This window comes from Aotus nancymaae, unplaced genomic scaffold (genome assembly GCF_030222135.1).
Source record: "Aotus nancymaae isolate 86718 unplaced genomic scaffold, 86718_ANA_hifiasm-v0.15.2.pri h1tg000020l, whole genome shotgun sequence".
NCBI lineage: Eukaryota > Metazoa > Chordata > Mammalia > Primates > Aotidae > Aotus > Aotus nancymaae.
In genome coordinates, this window is record NW_026988432.1 from 44,613,042 (window position 1) to 44,635,474 (window position 22,433).

General features: G+C 36.8%; 1 protein-coding gene across 5 annotated transcripts in view; it reads left to right on the top strand.

The window, feature by feature from the left end:
* The window catches only part of GAREM1 (GRB2 associated regulator of MAPK1 subtype 1), a 209,339-nt gene that overhangs the window by 45,346 nt on the left and 141,560 nt on the right, over nucleotides 1-22,433 (top strand). Inside the window, exon 1 of one of the 5 annotated variants that reach the window (XM_012447273.2) lies at nucleotides 20,949-20,973. The exons of the other annotated variants lie outside the window; for them this stretch is intronic. Coding sequence (XP_012302696.1) covers nucleotides 20,970-20,973 — 4 coding nt within the window. The 5' untranslated portion in view covers nucleotides 20,949-20,969. Of the gene's footprint in view, nucleotides 1-20,948; nucleotides 20,974-22,433 lie in introns of those variants that run through there. 5 annotated transcript variants of the gene reach the window in all.

The window sequence follows — 22,433 nt, forward strand, 5'->3', positions numbered from 1 at the left end:
ATTGTTCTGCAGCAGTACAGGAAGCATGGTAGCATCAGTTTCTGGGAAGGCCTCAGGAAGCTTACAATCATGGCAGAAGACAAAGGGGTAGCGAGGCATCTCACATGACTGGAGGAGGAGGGAGAGAGGGGAGAGGTGCTACACACTTTTAAAAAACCAGATCTCACAAGAACTGACACACTGTCATGACCATGGGCAGTGGTGCTAAACCATTCATGGGAAACCGCTCCCATGATCCAGTCACCTCCCACCAGGCCCCACCTCCAACACTGGGGATCACAGTTCAATGTGAGATTAGGGCAAGGACACAGATCCAAACCAATTCAATGGTTAAAGGATAAAGTAGACAGAAATCTGGAAAGTTGTCTCTTATAATACCATGTTTAAGTTTCTAGCCTATAATAATTAAAGTCTCTAATGATGTGTGGCCTTCAGGAATGTTACAAAATTTATCAAACTTGCAAATATAAGTTTTTCAACCATTTTTATTTATAAGCCTGCCAAACTGTTTTAACAATTTTCCTCTAGGTGGCTGCTCTATGTCTTAAAAATCACTGCATTTTTAATAGTATTATGTTTTTTGAAAGAGATGATTTCCTTTTCCTCTTATATAATCTACCACCATTTTTAGAACTCTCCATATAAAACACTTTCCCTCCATATATAGTCATATTTTTTCAGGCACTTTTACTTAAATTGCATGGGACCCCTTTCCTTCCCTTTATTCATGCTATTGTGTGTTGGAAGTTTTTTGAGACCTAAGAAATTTTAACTTTCAGATTTAGAAAATATAGCTTTAATATACCCATAAATGATGTGGCATTTTTTGAAAGGTCACATTTTTTATGGTTGGAAGGAAAATTGGAAATATTTATGAGTCATTTTAGTTGTCTAAGTGAGTTTAATGCCAGTTTTTCTCTCCAAGGTTAGATGCTTAATTTAAACGCAAAGTATCACTTATCTTCACATGTCTGATTTTGATTTTTGTCATGTGACAGAATATAATAACACAGTCTCTTGGAAGAGAAATTTTAATGTGCATTTGTGGGTGATAAGCATGTTGCTGCCATCAGCTTTTCTGTCCATGCCTCTGATAGTAGTGATACTGCATCAGACTTCAGCTACCTCAAACATCACACGTTGCAATCATTTCAAAATTGAACTCTCAATTTCCACATCAGTCTCAGGGAGGCAGACATTCCTGGTTCTCTCTTCAGCTCTGTGATTTATTAACAGAATGATTTTAGGCTGATTACTTCACCTCTTTAAACTTTAGTTTTTCTTATCTATAAATTTGGGAAGAAGAACTTATATACCTGTTGACTGTCAAACACTTAGTATGTATCCTGGAAAATAATTGCTGCTCAGTAAATGGTAGCTACTGAGCTACTTTAGTTAATGATGTAGGTGTTTCCTTTGCAATGTAACTTGCCCAATAAAAAGCCTGTCTTAGTTAATTTGATATCTCCTGTTGATTTGCAGTGCAAATGTATGTGGTTCTCAAAAGTTGGAGCTCACAGAAACTACCATGGCAAGTTGGGACGAGAGTAAAACAAATTTAGGTATGAATGGATGTAAAAAGGGGCAAGCTCATTAGTTAGGCAAATAATATTAAATTGGTAGAGTTGATTGAATTGTGAAAACTCAAAGTAGAGGTGAAAGAGGAATTTCCATAGAAAAAGAAAATGGTAGTGATACATTTGGAGATGTACATGGAGATGTGCGATTGAAATACATGAAGTAGAAATGGAAACTGAAAAAGCAGACCAATGTGTAGTAGAGTGAATCCTAAGTTGAAGCCAGAATTTCTGTCATGTGTGTCTTTTACCTCAGATCCTGGGTTTCCTATTTTATTGTCAATAAAAGAACATTATTTTTAGGAACAGGAAAATAATCTTGCTTTACCTATTGGCCAGGCTATTAGTCAAACATCCTATTTTCTCCTTCAGACTCTAGAATTTAAAAAAAGAAAACTGGAGAAAATTCAGAGAAGAGCAGTAAATCAAAGGCTTATAAAAAAAAAAATAAGGCCCATGAATGAGGAAAGGGTAAAAGAGTTGTGAATCTTTAATTTGAAGAAAAGTTTAAGAGACTACTTAACTCTCTGAATATGCAAAAAGTTGTCATGAAAAGAAGGCTGAACAACTGTTTTCTTTCTCACAAAGAACTGAAGAAAGAGAAACAGTTCAAGAGCTCCTTAGATTAGATGAAAAGAAGTATTTCTTGCAAAAGAGAAATCCATATGAGTCAGACTTTTACTTTCCACATATCTTTGTTTGGCTGTGTTCTTAGGAGGTAGGGTACAAGTCTTCACTGAACATTAGTGACTTACAGTCTCAGACACAAAATTAGCACTCAGCCTCAAAATTAGCATTTTATCTCATACTATTCCTTATTTCTTGGTTCTTTTATGCACATTACTCTCTCTTTTGTGTCTCCAACTCCCGTTTCTCTTTCTAAGTTATAAGGTAATACAGAGCACAAAATGAATTCTCGTGGTTACTAAGAGTCTTTCCTGGACCTGATCAATTAGTGGACTCTGGAGGAAGACTTTTTTTCCCACAGTGTTTATGAAAATACTGGGAATCACTATTTACCTCAAAAGATAACAATTTTTACTTAAAAATGGTAGGACCTTTCTTAAAGAAATTTTCACAGTAGTTAATGGGAAAAATCTCTAAGTAAAATTTTGTGCCACAGTGATGGCTTAGTAAATTTTTTAAGTAACTGTGTTTCCTATCATTAATGTGGAAAAATATATATATATTTTTAAAGTGGGAGCTGCTGAGTTAATAGGGTTTGAAAGCTAAGTATAGAAAATACTAAGCACATTTATAGTGGAATAGTTAAGTGAGTAATAACAAATTAACATATGCCCAACCCACTGTGGTAAATATAGTTGAGGGGAGGAGCCAAGTGATCATTTGGTTGACCCTTTACTCAATCACAAACACTAAATTGGGACTGGTACAGAATTTTAAGTGCCTTTTTCTTGGGCCTTACTGTTGTGATCTTTCTTTAGAACAGTTTGATATACCCTTTGGAGGGCTGGCCTCTGTGGATGTTGTCTGTGCCAAATTACAGCACAGAACAAGGGACTGTTTCATTTACTGAGAATAGTGCTTAATAAGTACTGTTTGACAACATGCTGAATTAAGAGAATGTTATAAGGATATTTCACAAAGGAAAGTGGGTGAAACATCTGATGTTTACAAGTTCTATTTATATGTATGTTGATAGCAATATAAAGCCATGCTTAAAGCTTTATTTTTAAAATTTTATTTAATACATGTGAATATGTATGCTGAGAGAAAATGATCTCATCTGGTTCCAAATATATACAGTGTCTCGATATAGATAATGCTATTTCAGAATCCAGTTGTGTTTTTTTTTATTTTTTATTTATTTTTTTATTTTTTGCCTTATTGGTTTGAAATGTATCAGACCCTGGTAAATTGATGTATGTTAACCAAACACTTGCAATACTGATTTGTAGCTTGGGACATAGTCATGATTCTTTCCTTTCTCTTGCCTTTGACTTTTATCTTATACTAATATCTTTATTATCATAAGTAACTGTGTTCCTTTCTAAAAATGGGATCACAGGTGGAAATTATACTGTGTGATCATATATTTATGTAACTGTGTTTGTACAAATATAAAAAAGATCAGTGAGATTTAATGTCCAATGGAGAAATAACTCAAAAATTTTCATAATACTTTTTTTTTTTTTTTGAGACGGAGTTTTGCTCTTGTTACCCAGGCTGGAGTGCAATGGCGCGATCTTGGCTCACCGCAACCTCCGCCTCCTGGGTTCAGGCAATTCTTCTGCCTCAGCCTCCTGAGTAGCTGGGATTACAGGCACGCGCCACCGTGCCTAGCTAATTTTTTGTACTTTTAGTAGAGGCGGAGTTTCACCATGTTGACCAGGATGGTCTCGATCTCATGACCTTGTGATCCACCTGCCTCGGCCTCCCAAAGTGCTGGGATTACAGGCGTGAGCCACCGCGTCTGGCCTATAATACTTCTATTTATACTTCAGTGTCACAGGCTAAGCATTTATGTTAAGTTTAATTCATCATAGATTTAGCATATGGAAGTACTCCTGTGAGACATTTGATTTGCTTTTTTTTTTTTTTTTTTTTTTGGGCGGTGGGGAGATGGGGTTTCACTGTGTTGTCCAGACTGGATTGCAGCAGCACCATCTGAGCTTACTGCAGCCTCTACCTCCTAAGCTCAAGTGATCCTCTCACCCCAGCCTCTCAAGGAGCTGGAACTGCAGGCATGTACCACCACACCCAGCTAATTTTTAAATTTTTTGTCAATAAAAGGTCTCCCTATGTTGCCCAGGCACATCTCAGGCTCTTGGGCTCAGGTGATTCTCCCACTTCAGCCTCCCAAAGTGCTAGGATTACAGGTGTGAGCCACCATGTCCAGTTCCATTTCTTAATAGACATCTATACTCTATAGTCAGGTCTAACATATGAAATAATTAACTTATGTGTTGAAGGATAAAATACTATAATTTGTCATTTAAAGGAATGTAGGATTTAGATGATTCTTAATGCTTCTTGCAACTTAAAGATTCTGCGCCTCACTGACATTAAGCTTGTGTGAGACCTGTATCTGTCTGAATACATAAGCAGCTATCTGTGTTACACAGTTGTAAGGTGGTAATATACTGGTGACAATTTTAAAGAGATATTTCTATTTCATCATTGATGACAGAGTCTAAGAAAAACTTGAATTATTGCATCATCAAATAAGACCTAATTTTCCTTTCTTTTTCTTACCTTGGAGCTGGTATAATTCTCTTGAACAGAGCAAAGTCCAGCATCAAAACAAGAGAAAGGTATAAGGATAAACAGAATAATGAAGTAGTGACTGGTTTTCACATTCACATGTGAATATATTTTTCAATTTTAACTAAACTACAGTGTAAACTAATACTTATTTTATATTTTTTTATTAATATCTGGCACTTGTATAACATTTATGATTTGCAGAATGTTCTCACCGATGTTCTCATTTAATCCTCACAACAATTTCTGAAAGAAGTACTGTTCCCACATTGCAGATGAGAGAACTGCCTGCAAGCAGTTTAATCAGGAGCACACGGCTAGTGTCCCACTGGGATTCTGACTCTGTCCTTGGACTTCAAAGCCGCTCATCTCTCTGTTGCTTCACCGTGTTCCCCTGGGCTGGGTTTACTTTGATATTACACTGAGATACACAATTGAGGTGAAGGTGTATGTGCTCATATGAAATTTGAGTGCCTCATTTTATAGAATAGGCAATTTCGTTTTTCCTCTCAGATGGCGTAATGTTTGAGACCAAGAAGCAGAAGGCCGAATTCTAGTCTTGCTGTTGCCACTGACCTATTAGAGACCTTGTGCATATTTCCTCAACTATCAAAGGAAAGCACTTGACCTTTAGTTTCTCCAGGCAACCTTCTAGTTCTAAAATTCTGCGATCCCAAATTTGTTAGTGTTCCACTCAAAATTGTTGTTTTAAAACAATCCAACCTCATATGATTAGCCCAAATGTTTGCATATGTTTTTTCTACTTATCTAAGCCAGGAATTTTTAGCCTTTAAGTTTTAGATACTGTAGTAATAAAATCCCTTTGTAATGTTGCAAGAAAACCTTTCTCCAAAAAAAAAATTCTATTCTGTAATAAATAGTGTTCCTTAGTAAAGCTTCCATCCTGAATTTGGAGAATGGAAAATGGCAGCATAATGCCAGTTACACAGGAAACTTAATCCATCAAACATACATTAAGCATCATTGTTAAGTACTGGAGTTGCTTGATAGTTGTTGACCTTGAACTCTCAGTCTAGTGTGGAAGGCAGACCTACAAATACGAAATGTCACTGCAGTTACAAGAATCCTGGGGAAGAGGTGTACCCGGGCCAAGGGAGTGGAAGGGGAGGAATCAATTCCATCTGTTGGATGGAAGATGGAAGGCATGCCAGTAAAGGCTTCACTGGGAATGGGAGTTAGCAATTGGAGAAAGGATAATTTTAGGCAGAGGGAAGTGTGTACAGAGGGGCAGAAGCTTTAAGGTTTGTGCTTCCAAGAACCTCAGGTAGTTTGTTTGTGTCATCTCCTGGAAGAGGATGATGTGCTGGAAAGGTAACTTGTGTCTAGCTTGGGAAGATCTTGTGTGGATTTGGGAGTATCCTGGGCATTAAGGAGCCTGTTAAGACGGGAAGGAAAAACAGATCTCTTGCAAATATGACATAGACAACTCTCCAATTTCTGGCTTGGACTTTAAATTTAAATTTGGGAGAAGGGTTTTCTAGGTAACAGGATAAGCGTGAGAAAAAAAGCATGGAGGCCTCATAGTCCCTGGGGCTGTGCTGGTCTTTACCAGTGTTACTGCTGTGACTGGGTCCTAGAGGGTTTCATGCTGTACCCCATGGTGTTTGGACTTTTTTCTTAGAGTAGTGAAGAGCCATTGAAGGTTTCAAAGCAGGGGAATGATGTGAGCAGATTGGCATTAGGAAGGTTCTCATAGCACCAGAATGGGAACCAGTTTAGATAGGTACTAGAATCTAATCAGCTGGGAGCTGCTAGGAGCCTGTATTAAGTCAAAAACAGAGGAGATGTGCAGAAGAGATTGGAGTTGAGAGACAATGAGTTAGAACAATGACAGTCATTTTAGCCAAGCTTTATTGAGTGCTTACTGTGTACAGGTGGCTGGTACACGTGCTTTGCATTTACATGCACATTTAATCCTCACTACAACTGTACAAAGTAGACACTATTATTAGTAGTATCTGTATTTTACTGATGAGGGAAGTGGGTTAAGTAACTTACCAGGCCTGTGCTTGACAATTATGTATAACTTTAAATATTATACAACAGCTATCAGGATTAGTGAAACTTAATATAGTTTCATTGGCCCTTTCGTAATTGCCCTCCATATGAAGGACTCTGGATGGGACTTAAGTTTATGTCCTTTCTGTATCTCCCTAGGTATATTTGTAAATGTTACTCTAAATAGGTAGATGCAGCACAAATACTGAGGAAGGAACTCTAGCTGTTGCATAAGTGAGAACAGTCTGAGGTGCCCTAAGGCGGCTGGATTCTCTGTAATGAAGACAGAGCCACAGTAGAGAATGTTCATGTTTATGAAACTAATGCTGTTAAATACTATGTGGCTCTGTTGCACCCAGCTTTGGGATTCTGTTTTTTTTGTTTTGTTTTGTTTTGTTTTGTTTTCCATTTTTGAAGAGAAGAGGCTCTCGCTATGTTGTCCAGGCTGGTCTCAAACTCCTGGGCTCAAGCTGGCCTCACACCTTGGCCTTCCAAAACATTGGAATACAGGTATGAGCCACTGGGTCAGCCAGGATTCTTTTCTTTGCAAATTAAATGGAAACATTCTTTTACAAACTTTCCCCATAGGTATATGGTTTCCCAGTCATGGTCATTTGGATGGATGAGTGCCCCAGGGTGGCAGTTCAGGGTCAGGAATAGAGAATCCATAAAGTAGGGGAGTCAGTGCCCAGCAGCAGTCGAGACCACTAGATGCAGCCCAGAAGGTAGAGATGCATTGGAATTTAAGTCATAGGGCCCATTTCCCTCAATATCTGTGGCCAGCAGTTTTTTCTTTTTTCCTGTTTTTGAATATTTTCTGGACCCTAATATAGTTCTTTTGGCGAAAAAAAGCAAAAGACTCCCCTATCTTCTTTCCCCTTCCTATCTAGGGTTGAAAAGTGCAGTCAAAGGAGCAAAGAAAGGAAGTCTCAAGACCTAAGCATGACAGAGTAATAATTTTGAAACTATTTAAAGCTATGACAGTTTTGCTCAATTAACTTCAAAAAGCCAAGTGAAATTGTGGAAAATGATTTAAAACTTTTTTCTTAAATAAAGACTAATAGGTTTTGGCTGCATTCATTTCTCAATTAAATTCATCTGATTTTAAGATTCTGTTTATCTCCAGAGTCTGTGGAGTGTGTACTTTTGGCTGAGTGGCAATGTAAATGAAGCAGGCCTTACTCTTACGTGGCTCTTCCACTCACCTTAGGCAAGGTGACAACTGCTTTCATATCGTAATATCACAAAGTATAAATGGATTTTGGTTGCTCTTTACCCATAGTCTTTTTTGAAAGTTACTATATAAACACAACACTTGACCCATCATTCTCGTCAATTCTGTATCTACTCTGTACTGAAATAACAACCTTCCTTCCTGTATTAACATGTGTGATAGGCAGAATTCTGAAATGGCTCCCTTGTATTATCCCCGGTGTTATTCCAGATTATGTTGTGTATGGCAAAAGGTGATTTAAATTTTACAAATGTGATTAGGGTCCCTAATTGGTTGAACTAATGTCTTAGTTCAGGCTGCTATAACAAAGTCCCATAGACCAGGTGGCTTATAAACAACAGAAATTTATTTCTCACAGTTCTGGAGGCTGGCATTCCAGGATCACGATGCCAGTATGGTCAAGTTCTGGTGAGGTCCCTCTTCCAGATTAGAGGCTACTGAACTCTCCTTGTGTCTTCATGTGGATACATGCACACTCACACTCATACTCACACTCATACACACTCACGTACACTCACACTCATACACTCAACCACACACACTCATACTCACACTCACACTGATACTCATATAGGAAGAGAATGAGAGAGGTGCCTGGGGTCCCTTCACTAATCTTATCCATGAGGGCTTCACCTTCATGACATACTTACTTCCCAGATACCCTACCTCCTCATGCCATCACCCTAGGGCTCAGGAGTTCAACATGCAGTTTGAGAGAACTCAAGCATCTAGCTTATTATCCATGCAGGGAGACTATCTTGGTGCCCTACCTAATCAAGCAAGCCTTTTGAATGCCAGAGATTTCTCTAGCTGGTCACAGAAGAGAAAGTCAGAGATATGAAACCTGAGAGGGATTTAGCATAAGACAGGTTCTCTGGTGCTGAGAAGGGGGTGGGGCCACTGGGCATGTACCTGAGAGTAGCCATTAGGAATCGAGAGCAGTCTCCAGTGAATACCCAGCAAAAGGACAGGGACTTCAGCCTTAACAACTGCAACTGAATTCTGCCAACAAGAATGTGCTTAGAAGAGGACCCTGAGTTCCAGATGAGAATGCAGCCAGCTAACACCTTGATTTCAGCCTGAGATAACCCAGCCTTGGAGTGCTAGACGTCTGACCTATATTTAAGCTGTTAAGTTTGTGGTGACTTGTTACACAGCATTACAAAACTAACACATTATCCTTCTCTTCCTTTTTCTGTCTACTGATGCTGATCATTGGTCTTGAGAGTTGCAGTGTTAGCATCTCTCAAGCTTACAATATATATATTTTTTTCTATTTGTGGCCTTATGAGCCGCTGTTGCATTGAATGAAGGAGAACCCCACCCATTTCTTTCCCCTTGTCTCTTTTGAAACCCCAAGTTCGATCGTATTGGTTCTATTGTACTATGGATTTCAACCTCTGGGGCAGGTAAGAAGGGCCTTAACCTCTCAGTTGAGAAGTTAATTGTTAAAGTGTCATGCTTAAAGAGATTTGAGGATACAGGTTTCTTTCCCTTTTATTTTACTGAGTTAATTCTTGGTGATTTTATGTCATGCTCACATCCATTGGAGTGGGTCTGTGATTCTCATTTCATATGTAGAAAACAAGAAAAGAGCAGTATGTGGCTGTTCCACAGCGAGGTGGAATTGAGACCTAGAACAGAGAGAGGTGTGTAGGATGAGCAGAGGGTGTTTATAGTACACGGCAACCAGGAGCCATTGACCTTTCATGGACAACATAGACATCTCAGGCTCAGCAGGGAACTCTATAAGCATGCCAAGAAAAAAGTCGCTGATTTTGACTATCTCACATGGAGGAAAAGAACACAGGTTCCTCTATTATATGTATGTGATTATTCTATTTTAGTCTCCTTGGCATTTTTAGAACCTTTGTTGACTTTCCTTTTGCATCTAGAAAATACTGAAATGGAAATATTGAAAAATATGAGATGGAAGAAAATATTCTCTCTCATTTTATTAAGTTGATGGAGAACTGGAATGGGGTAGAAAGTTTTCCATATTCATTTTTATTTTTATTTTTTAAATTTTGTGGGTATATAATAGGTGTTTATATTTGTAGGCTTCATGAGGTATTTTGGTACAGGCATTCAGCGTTTAATAATCACATGGAAAATTGGGTATCTATCTCCTCAAGCATTTCTCCTTTGTATCACAAACAATCCAATTATACTTTTACTTATTTTTAAATGTACAATTAAATTATTAATATTATTGACTGTAGTCCCCCTGTTGTGCTATAAATACGAGGTCTTATTCTTTTTAACTTTTGTGTGTGTGCTCATTAACCATCCCAACCTTCCTCCCACCCCCACCCTTCCCAGCCTCTTGTAACCATCCTTCTATGCTATGTCTTTGTGAGTTCAATTGTTTTGATTTTTAGATCCCATAGATGAGAATATATGATATTTGTCTTTCTGTGCCTGGCTTATTTCATTTAACATAATGACCTCCAGTTCCATCCATGTTCTTGCAGATGACAGAATCTCATTCTTTTTGTGGCTGAATAGTACTCCATTGTCTATAAGTACTACATTTTCTTTATCCATTCATCTGCTGATGGACACTTAGTTTGCTTCCACATCTTGGCTGTGATGAACAGAGCTGCAAGAAACATGGGAATGTAGATAACCTCTTTGTTATACTGATTTCCTTTCTTTCCTATATATACCCAGCCGTGGGATTGCTGGGTCATGTGTTAGCTCTATTTTTGGTTTTTTGAGGAACCTCCAAACTGTTCTCCAAAGTGATTGTACTAATTTACATTACTACCAACAGTGTATGAGGGTTCCTTTTTTTCCAGATGCTTGCCGGCATTTGTTATTGCCTGACTTTTGGATAAAAGCCATTTTAACTGGGATAAGATGATATTTCATTGCAGTTTTGATTTGCATTTCTCTGATGATCAGTGATGTTGAGCACTTTTTCATATGCCTGTTTGCCATTTGTATATCTTCTTCTGAGAAATGTCTATTCAAATACTTTGCCCATTTTTAAATTGAATTATTAGATTTTTTTTCCTGTTGAGTTGTTTGAGCTCTTTGTATATTCTGGTTATGAATCCCTTGTCAGATGAAGAGTTTGCAAATATTTTCTCCAATTCTGTGGGTTGTCTCTTCACTTCATTGATTCTTATCTTTGCTGTGCAAAAACTTTTTTACTTTATGTGACCCCATTTGTCCACTTCTGCTTTGGTTATCAGTGCTTGAGGGTTATCACTCAAGAAATCTCCAGTCCAGTGTCCTGTAGAGTTTCCCCAGTGTTTTCTTTTAGTAGTTTCATAGTTTGAGGTCTTAGATTTCAGTCTTTAATCCATTCTGATTTGAATTTTGTATATGGCAAGAGATAGAGGTCTATTTTCATTCGTCTGCATATGGATGTCTAGTTTTCCCAGCACCATTTATTGAAGAGACTGTCTTTTCCCCAGTGTATGTTCTTGGAAACTTTGTCAAAAATGAGTTCACTGTGGGTGTGTGAATTTGATTCTGGGTTCTCTATTCTGTTTCATAGGTCTGTGTTTCTGTTTTTATGCTAGTAACATGCTGTTTTGGTTACTATAGCTCTGTAGTATTAACTATAATTTGAAGTCAGGTAGTATGATGCCTCCAGTTTGTTCTTTTTGCTCAGGATAGCTTTGATTATTCTGGGTCTTTTGTGGTTCCATGTAAATTTTAAGATTGTTATTTCTGTTTCTGTAAAGAATGTCATTGGTGTTTTGATCGGGATTGTGTTGAATCTGTAGATTGCTTTGAGTAGTATGGGCTTTTTAACAACATTGATTCTTCCAATCCATAAACAGAGAATATCTTTTCATTTTTTGTATGTCCTCTTGGTTTCTTTCCTCAGTGTTTTATAGTTTGTGTTGTAGAGGTCTTTTACTTCTTTGGTTAATTTCTAGGTATTCAGTTTTATTTGAGGCTATTTGTGACTGTAAATGATTGCCTTTTTGATTTCTTTTTCAGATTGTTCACTGTTGGCATATAGAAATGCCATTGATTTTTGTATGTTGATTTTGTATCCTGGAACTTTACCAAATTTGTTTATCAGTTATAATAATTTTTTGGAGGAGTCTAGGTTTTTCCAGATGTAAAATCATATATTGTCTGCAAACAAGGACCATTTGACTTTTTCTTTTCCAATTTGGACACTCTTTATTTCTTTCTCTTGTCTGATTGTTCTAATTAGGACTTCCAGTGCTGTGTTGAATAACAGTGGTGACAATGGACAACATTGTTGTGTTCCAGATCTTAGAGGAAAAGCTTTCAGTTTTTCCCTTTTCAGTAGGATACTAGCTGTGGGTCTGTCATATATGGCTTTATGATGTTGAGGTGTGTTCTTTCTGTACCTAGTTTTTAAAGGATTTTTATCATGATTGGATGTTGAACTTTATCAAATGATTTTTCAGCATCAGTAAAATGACCATATGGTTTTTTTCCTTCATTCTGTTGATATGATGTGTCACATTGATTGATTTCTGTGTGTTGAACCATCCTTGCATCCCTGGGATAAATCCCCCTTGGTTATAATGAATGAGGTTTTCAGTGTATTGTTGAATAGTTTGCTGGTATTTTGTTGAGGATTTTCTGCATCCATATTCATCAGAGACAATGGCCTGTAGTTTTCTTTTTTGATGTATCTTTGTCTAGTTTGGGTATCAGGGTGACATTGATCTTGTAGAATGAGTTTGGAAGTATTTTCTCTTCCTCTATTTTTTTTGAAACAGTTTGAGTATGGTTGGTATTTTTTAAGTGTTTGTTAGAATTCAACAGTGAAGCCATCAAGTCCTGGGCTTTTTTTTACTAGGAGACTTTCATTATGACTTTGATCTCGTTACTTGTTATTAGTCTGTTCAGGTTTTGGATTTCTTCCTAATTCAGTCTTGGCAGATTGTATGCGTCTAGGAATATATTCTTTCTTCTGGATTTTCCAGTTTATTGGCATATAAGTTGCTCATAGTAGCCACTAAGGATCCTTTGAATTCTTGTGGTATCAGTTGTAATAGCTCCAGTATTTTGAATGTTTGCAGAAATACTGGTACTACAGTTGCTCACCTGTTTTTCTGAAAGTTGCTTGGTGTAGAAATCTTATCTTTTAAATATTAGTTACAGTTCAGTATTTCAGGTTATAAAATTTCAGATTTGAATTAAGTAGGCATACTTCTGTTTCATACAGCAGGAGTCTATTATATGTAATTCCTGGTCATTCTACTGTTGAGAAAGGCGTCTTTTGTCCAAGAGTTCATTTGAAAAGAGGTAACAATATATCCCTAATCTTTTTTTCTCTTTTGTTTCATGCATTCCTTTTTGCTTAGATTTCACCACTGATTTCTTTGACTTTATTACCACATACTGCTTTGTCTAGATTAATCTCGATTTTCTTCTTTTCTTGCTGAGATTTCATGGTGAACTGTAAAATGTAGAAACACAATTCTTTCATTTGCTTGGAGTTCAAGATTATAGCCTTTGGGCCTTTGAATAAAGTATTCACCCAAAAATAGGATCTTAATGTAGCTTTGTTGATGTTTATTTAAGGTAGGAAGAGATCAATAGAAAATACTTGAAAAAAAGATTTTTTCTTATATACTCTGCTTTCTTTGAGGGGTTTACATATTAAATAAAATCTGAGCGTTTAATTTATATTTAGACTTAATTCGATATGAACAATGACCAATTTATACCTAAGATTGTTCATATAGAAAGCAGTTTTTACACACCTGCTCTATTGCCTAGTGATCTTGTGAAATGCAAACAGCAGAAAAAGACATGATGTTGAGCCCAAAGAGCTGATGGGCTAATTGGGGAGACAAGGGTTTCTGCTTATTTCACGGTGTACACTCCAAAGAAAGATAGATGCTATGGGGATTTATGTACACATTTAGACTTATTCTGTCATCACTTTTCTAAACATTTTATACTTCTAGTTAATATAGGAATTAGAAGTCACGGTTAGATTAGTCAGCATTCTATGACAGCAGATACATAGCTTAACTTAATCAGAATGTTTTCCAGGAACAAAAATTTCTGAGGGATACAAAAGAAAAAACCTTTCTGATTTGATTGACATCTAGATTCTGCTCCCAGAAGTTAAGCTACTTTATTTTAAATTTTTGGACATTTTTAGACATAGGGAGCTCCTAATCATGAGTTGCACTTGAATTTCTGTACTGCATGTTTAAGGCCTAATTAAGGTACAAGAGGAGTAATTGAGAATTGGTTACTGGGTATTTAGTCTTAAAAATGGTCAAATGGATACGTAAGCCACAGTCTGTGCAGTGGCTTTCCCTTTCTTGTGTACTCACTATTTGATATCAGTCAGGTAATAATGCTGACATTAAATTCTCCTGCTGATGGTAAATTCTAGGACAGATGTTTCCTCTGTATTTCTCACAATTTTTTTGCCATTAATATAGAAACACTTACTGTTTTTCTGTCCGCATTAGGGATACTTGATATTACCCCATTTAGAGTTGAGCCCCTGACTTAGTTTTATCAATAACTTAGAATCAAAGCATATAATAGATCTGAATTTAACCATTCAAATTGTGAGTTAACAAATACCTTTTTTTTTTGTGAATAGATACAGAGAGTTTTTATTAAAGGTATGACTATTTTTAGTGGTTTTAAGGTAACCTTGGCTTTATGAAGTAATCTAGAGTTAGTAAAAGTAATACAGCCTCTATAATCACAAACTAGTTAGGAAGCTGAAAGAATATATTAGAAGCATAATATTGATAAATACTGTAAACCCAATGGAATTATTTTGAAGTTGAAAAAAATTAGATACCAAATCTTGTTCAAAGTCTACAACCTAGAACCAGGCTTAGATAGTACTTCCCTAGATTGACAACTTTACTGAATTTAGCTTAAAAAAAAAATGTCTTTTGAAAGTAGTTTATGTATTTTGATTGAATTATGCAGGCATTACAATATTTAAACTTTATTTAAATGCTCTTGTGCATCAATTTCAGCTTGGACTCAAGTCACGGAGACCCAAAGTGAAGTCTAGCTAGGAGATCTGAGATTGATATGTTGCTCAGGATGACAGGGACCCAGGTTTCTTCTTAGTTGTCGCTATTTCTTGGCCTTTATTCCAGTCCTAACTTCCCTTCAGGGTCCAAGATGGTTGCTGCACTCTAGTAATGTCATTTACATTCTATCTATCAGAAAGAATAAAGAGGGAAAAGAAGGGTATGTTCTCTTTAAAGATAGATCTTGATTGCTACTTATGTTTGGCATTGTACTGGAGATTCTAGCTAGGGCTATTAGGCAAGTAGAAGAAAAAACATGGCATCCAGTTTGGAAAAGGAGAAGTAGACTATGTCTTTTCAGAGATGACATGAATTTGTATACAGAAAATCCTAAGGAATCTATTTGTTTTTGTTTATTTTTTATTTTTTTTTTTTATTTTTTGAGACAGAGTTTTACTCTTGTTGCCCAGGCTGGAATGCAATGGTGTGATCTTGGCTTACTGCAACCTCCACCTCCCAGGTTCAATCCAATCTCCTACCTCAGCCTCCCGAGTAGCTGGGACTACACGTGCCTGCCACCATGCCCAGCTAATTTTTGTATTTTTTAGTAGAGACAGGGTTTCACCATGTTGACCAGGCTAGTCTAGAACTCCTGACCTCAGGTGATCTACCCACCTTGGCATCCCAAAGTGCTGAGATTACAGGCATGAGCCACCATACCCAGCCAGGAATCTATTTGAAAAAAAAAAAAAAAGAAAAAAAAGCTATTAGAAGAAACAAGTTCAATAAGGTTGTAGGATATAAGATCAATATACAATGACTAATGGTAGTTCCCTACAGTAGCAGTGAATATACATTAGCAGTGAATGCTCTAAAAATGAAATTAAACAATTCTATTTACAAGACCATCAAAATAATATAGGAATAAATTTAATAAAAGAAATGCAACACTTGTATATACTGAAAACTACAAAACATTGTTAAATAAATTAAAGAAGATCCAAATAAATGGAGAAAGTTCAGTGTTCATGAATGGGAAGAATCAATGTTGTTAAGACGACAGTTCTCTCCAAATTTACCCATAGATTAAACACAGTCACTATCAAAATATCAGGTTAGTTTTTTGCAGAAATTGACATCTGGAAATTTCATCTGGAAATGCAAGAGATCCAGAATAGCCACAACAGTCGTGAAATAGAAGAACAAAGTTGGAGGACTCACATTTCCCAGTTTCAAAACTTACTACAAAGCTACAGTAATTAAGACAGTGCAATACTGGCATAAGGATAGATCTGCAAAACAAGAGCATAATATTGAGAGACCAGAAATAAATTCTTACATTTATGGACAATTGATTTCAACAGAGATCAAGACAATTCAGTGAAAAAAGGTTAGTCTTTTCAACAATTTGTGCTTAGACTTTTGGATATTCACATGCAGAAGAATGAATTTGGCCCCCTACTGACAACATACACAAAAATTAACTCACAGTGCATCACAAAACTAAATGAAAGCTCAAATCTATAAAACATGGATAAATCTTCTTGGGTTAGGCATTGGTTTTTCACACATGACACCAAAAGTGCAAATGACAAAACAAAAAATAAATTTGACTTCATCACAATTTTAAAATTTTGTGCCTCAAAGGACACTTTCAAGAAAAAGACAATTCATATAATAAGAGAACATATTTGTAAATCATATACCTGATAAAGAATTTGTATCCAGGATATATAAAAAATTCTTACAACTCAACGATAAAGAGAGTAACCAAATTTCATAATGGGCAAAAGATCTGAATAAACAATTCTGTAAAATTGATGTAGAAATTACCAGACTGGGCATGGTGACTCAAGCCTGTAATCCCAGCACTGTGGGAGGCTGACATGGGAGAATTGCTTGAATCCAGGAGTACAAAAAATACAAAAATTAGTCAGGCATGGTGGTGTGCACCTGTAGTCCTAGCTACCTGGGGAACTGAGGCGGGAGGATTAACTTGAGCCCAGGAGGTTAAGGCTGCAGTGAGCCATGTTTGCACCACTCCACTCCAGCCTGGGCAACAAAGTGAGACCCTGTCTCTGAAAACTAAATAAATAAATAAAACATACATTTATATTAATAAAATATAAATTAAAAAATATATAGAAATATTTTATGCTGTGGGTGAAGAAAAGATTAAAAAAGAAAGAAAGATATATATTTATAGAAATGGCCAATTGGCACTTGAAAAATGCTCCACATCACTTATCATTAGGGATATGCAAATCAAAACCACAGTGGGATGCTACTTCACACCCACTAGGATGGCTATAATTTGAAAGGTGGACAATAACCAATGTTGGCAAGTATGAGAAAAAACTGAACCTCATTCATTGCTGGTGGGAATGTAAAATGGTGCAGCCACTTTGGAAAATGGTCTGGCAATTCCTTAGAAAGTTAAATTTAGAGTTATCAAATGAGCTAGCAATTCTACCTCTAGGTGTATATCCAAGCAGTATGAAAACATATATATATATATATATATATATATACACACACACACATGCAAAAACTTGTACACAACTGTTCATAGCAGTAACATTCAATAACCACCAAACTGAACAATCCAATTGTCTTCGTCTGATGAATACATAAAAATGTGTTATATCCGTATAACCAAATATTATTCAGCCATTAAATGGAATGAAGTACTAATGCATGCTGTAACATAGATGAAACTTGAAAACATTATGCCAGGTGAAAGAAGCCATATGCAAAAGGCCATATATTTTACAATTCCATTTATAAAATGTCCAGAATAGGAAAAGTTATAGCAAGCAGAATTCATCGTTGCCCAAGGCTGGGGTTGGGAATAGGGAATGACTGTTAATAGCTATGAACTTTCTTTTTGGGGTGCTAGAAATGTTCTAAAATTAGATTGTAGTGATAATTACACAACTCTTTGAGTATACTAAAACTGTTGACTGAATTGTAAACCTCAATCAATGAGTTTTCTACTATGTTAAAGATTTTTTTTTTTTAAAAAAAGGATAATCTTGGAAGTTGCATGCCCCACTTCCACTGCATCTCATTGGCTAAAAGTTAGTTATGTTGTTGCACTTAATTGCTATAGAGGCTGGGAGAAGTATTCTGTATTCTGGGCAGCCATGTGCCCAGTTGCTGTAAGAGGAGGATTACTGAAGATCCAGTGTAAATAGCATATTGGCAGATGTCTAGTTCTTGGTGGATCTCTGCTACTTTCCAGTTAAAAGTGAATCATAACAACAACAAAAAACATTGCTAGAAGTTTCAGGTTGGGTGTCCCTAATCCAAAAATCCAAAATGATCCCAAATTGGAAACTTTTTGGAACCGACATTACACTTAAAGGAAATGCTCATTGGAACATTTTAGATTCTCAGATTAGGAATGCTGAACCAGTAAGTATATAATGCCAGTATTCCCGAATCCAAAAAAAATCTGAAATACTTCTGGTCCCAAGCATTTCGGGTAAGGGGTACTCAACCTATATTGTGGTTAACACAACAATCATTCTTGGTAAAATCTTCCTATTAGTCTGAAGTAACAACCCATTAGAAAAAAAGATTTAAGTACAGAGGTCTGAGAAAATAGAATTGCCCTTATTTCTTATTACCTCTAATTTGATCTGATAATTTAAATATATCAATCTTTGGGAGCTAAATAAGGAAAAATGGCCATGTCGAATTGGCATCATCAGCTGGTTTGTTGATACCAGCTGGGTGATTGACCCTAGTCTGGAAAGAGGATAGGAAAAGTCCTTGACTCTCTAGAATATACACTCTAATTTGAGAAATACGTATATGCATAAAGTGTTAAATAACCAAGATAATTTATAATTACCTCAAAATAGGGGGAAAACCAGACAATAAATGCTATACAAATTTATTTGCCAGAGGGAATCCTGTAATTTGCTGTATTTGGGGATAATTATAGTATTAACACCTTTGGAGAGCTTAATGTGTGGCTAGTACTTTCTCAGCACCTGAGAGGTATTATGTCACTACCTTCTCAACTGATGCAAGAACCCAATCACTGATTGGCTGGGGAGTAGAGGTTGAAGTCGTCTTTCCAGGGCCCTTGCTCTTGAACCCTTCTTGCACAATCAGGACACCTGAGAGAGTTCAGAACATGCAGAGCCCCAGACCCTACGCCCAAAGATTCTTGATTTCATTGGTCCGGTGCCGGACCTTACCCTTCCCACACCTCCAGTGGCATTTTTACAAGTCTCCAGATGATTACAATGAATGTGCAGCATGGGCTCAGAACCTCTATCACCATCTTCCTTAAGGCTGCAGATTACTCTCCTCACTCACAGGGACCACTGGCCCAGAGACAGGCAGCTATGTTCCCATTTTTACACATGATTAGAACAGGACAGCAACTCAGCTCAAGTGGCACTGTTACTGTCTATGGTGGCTGTTTTCCCAGAGCCCTTTCTTTGTACCACATGTGTCTTAGTATCCACCAAATGACAGCACTCAGTAATGGACTGTATTGTTCAAGTGAATGAGAGTAGAAATGTAGGCAAGTGCATGGTGTTGGAGGATCATTTGTAATAGCTGAATGTTAGAGGTGACTTTTAGCATAGTAATAAAATTATTCATTGTGTCTGCTCAGATTTAGGACACTGATTTTCTTTTACATTCCTGGTATCTGTGCCAGAAACTTTGTCTTTTTCAAATCCGTGCTATGCTTTGCAGGTAGCTTTTATCAAAAGAGGGCTTCAGATAATTTTATTTGATTGATATTAGTGTCTGTTCCTTCCTCTTCAGCCCTACACTTTATTATAATACCTCAACCACTGGGCTACAAGCAATTTTTTTCTCTTGCTCCTAGAGCTTTCTTTTCCCACTGAGGAAATTTTGGTTTCTTCTGTTTCCATTGACTTCAATTATTAGCTATACTTCAATGGTTTCCTGTATCCACATCCTTCCTGATCACTTTATAATTTTTCCCTCTTAAAAGTTAGTTGCCAATTAGTTATTTCTTTTCAGATTTTTCTCCTCTTTTGTGACCTTCTGTTTGGAACACCTTGCTGCTTTTTCGCAGATGTTTTCATGTTTCAATTTCATGATTGTTCTTTCATTGTTTTATAGCAGTTTGCTGTGATTTCACCTCTTTCCCCGACCACACACCCTTTCTTTACTCATCATGTAATTTGATTATAGTACTTAGGAACAGAGAAATACTACCAGAATGTCATGTTGTATTCTTACAGTAAACAGTTCTTGTTTGTTTACAAGACAGTGAAACAACTAGAACCTCATTTGTTTTAAATGTTTGAGGATGCTAGGCTGGGCGCGGTGGCTCACGCTTGTAATCCCAGCACTTTGGGAGGTCGAGGCAGGTGGATTGCTTGAATCCAGGAGTTTGAGACCAGCCTGGGCAACATGGCAAAACCCCGCCTCTACAAAAAATAAAAATAAAAAATAAATACATGTTTGAAGATGCTAATTAAATAGCATTTAATTATATCCCTCAGTTTATAGAATCAAATGTAACTAAAAGAATGGGGAATGGAGTTTTTTAGTCTTAAGCTACCTTTGCAAGGTGAAGGTAAGTCTACATGTGTGGAGAACAGTTAGAATAGCCTGTGTAATAAAACTTTTGTGATTATTAGAATTGGAAGACTGCTGGTGTTGAGGGTTATGTATATAAATGTTTTAGTTTGGGTAGGCTAACTACTGTAACAAAAAAGGAAAACTACAACCCATCACAGGCATAATAATACAGTAGGATTATATTTCTCACACAACAACTCATTGTGGGGTCAGGGAATAGTTAGGTGGTTTGTTCAAATATGTATGAATTGAGGAACCCAGACTGCTGGCAGCTGTGCTATCTTCACTTTGTTCCAAGGTATTCCCAAGAATCAATATTGAGCCATTGGCCGAGAAAAGAGCACAGAGGACAGCTTGTGAGCAGCTTTCATGGGTAAGGCCGGAACAGGAAGTAGGAAATGTCATTTCTGTTCATACATCATTGGCTAGAACTCAGCGACGTGACACACCTAACTGCAAGGACAGTTAGGTATTGTGGTCTACTGTGCATCTGGAAGTAAGAGGACATGTACTTGGTAGTCAGCCCCTTGCATTGAAGGTGTTTCAAAAAAAGTTTAAATAATAAGAGAAGGCCGGGTGTGGTGGTTCACACCTGTAATCCCAGCATTTTGGGAGGCTGAGGGGGGCAGATCACGTGACGTCAGGAGTTCGAGACCAGCCTGGCCAACATGACAAAACCCCATCTCTACTAAAAATAAAAAAATTAGCCAGGCATGATGGTGCATATCTGAATCCCAGCTACTCAGGAGGCTGAGGCAGGAGAATCACTTGAACCCTAAGAGGCAGAGGGTGCAATGAGCTGAGATTGCACCACTGTACTCCAGCCTGGCTGATAGAGTGAGACTCTGTCTCAAAAAAAAAAAAAAAATTGTAAGAGAAGTACAGTGATTTGGGTATTTAACTGACTCAGTAAGTTTCCTTTCTACATGAAAAGGACAAGTAAACACATAATTAAAATTATGCCCCACACTATTTATTAAAAGAGGAAGAATAAGTACAATATTATCACTTGAACAGCTTTCTTTTTGATATTGGTAAAATAACGCACAACTGTTAAATTAGATTTATAAGTGCCAACACAGAAATCAGAGAATTTATTATTCATTGTTTAATAGATTTAGCTATGACATAAGGAACAGTTTATGTCCATGACAGATAAAAACAGTATCAAGTTCAGCCAATCTGATTCTTACTACATATGTACTAACAAATCAAATTATTTCAGTGGGGTCATATTAGTCCATCAACAATTATTTAATTGTTCACTATAGACAAGGCTCTACCACAGTGCAGAGAAAAAATCAGGCTAATGAGGAATAAAAACATACACTGAAAGAAAAATCTGTCACACAAGATTATATATTTGCAAAGTTAGGTATTTCGGAGTTGAAAGTATTAAACATGCATGCTTCTGCGGGGATACAGGTTCAGATGGTTGACCGAGCCAGTTACTCTGATGTGAAATATAACTCTAAGTACAAAGAAACACAAATGTGAAAAATAAAAAACACTTTAATATCCTAGCACCAAAATCATGACACAACTTATAAAATTAACTAAAATCACATATACTTGCCTTTTCTTTGTTCTGTCAACCAGGGTTGGTTTTGTACAACGTAAGAATGGCAAGAAAGAAACCCAAAAACCCAACATGAGCGTGTGTTTGTTTTGTTCTCTAGATTCATCCCAACCTTAGGAGAAAACTCATCAGTAGTTTAGCTAACAAGTTTATTATCAACACATTATATTTAGTCATCTGAATGTATTTCATCTTCATGTTTAAAAACAAAAAAAGCATTTAATAGAGATTTGGGTTCTGCTGTGACAGATGTT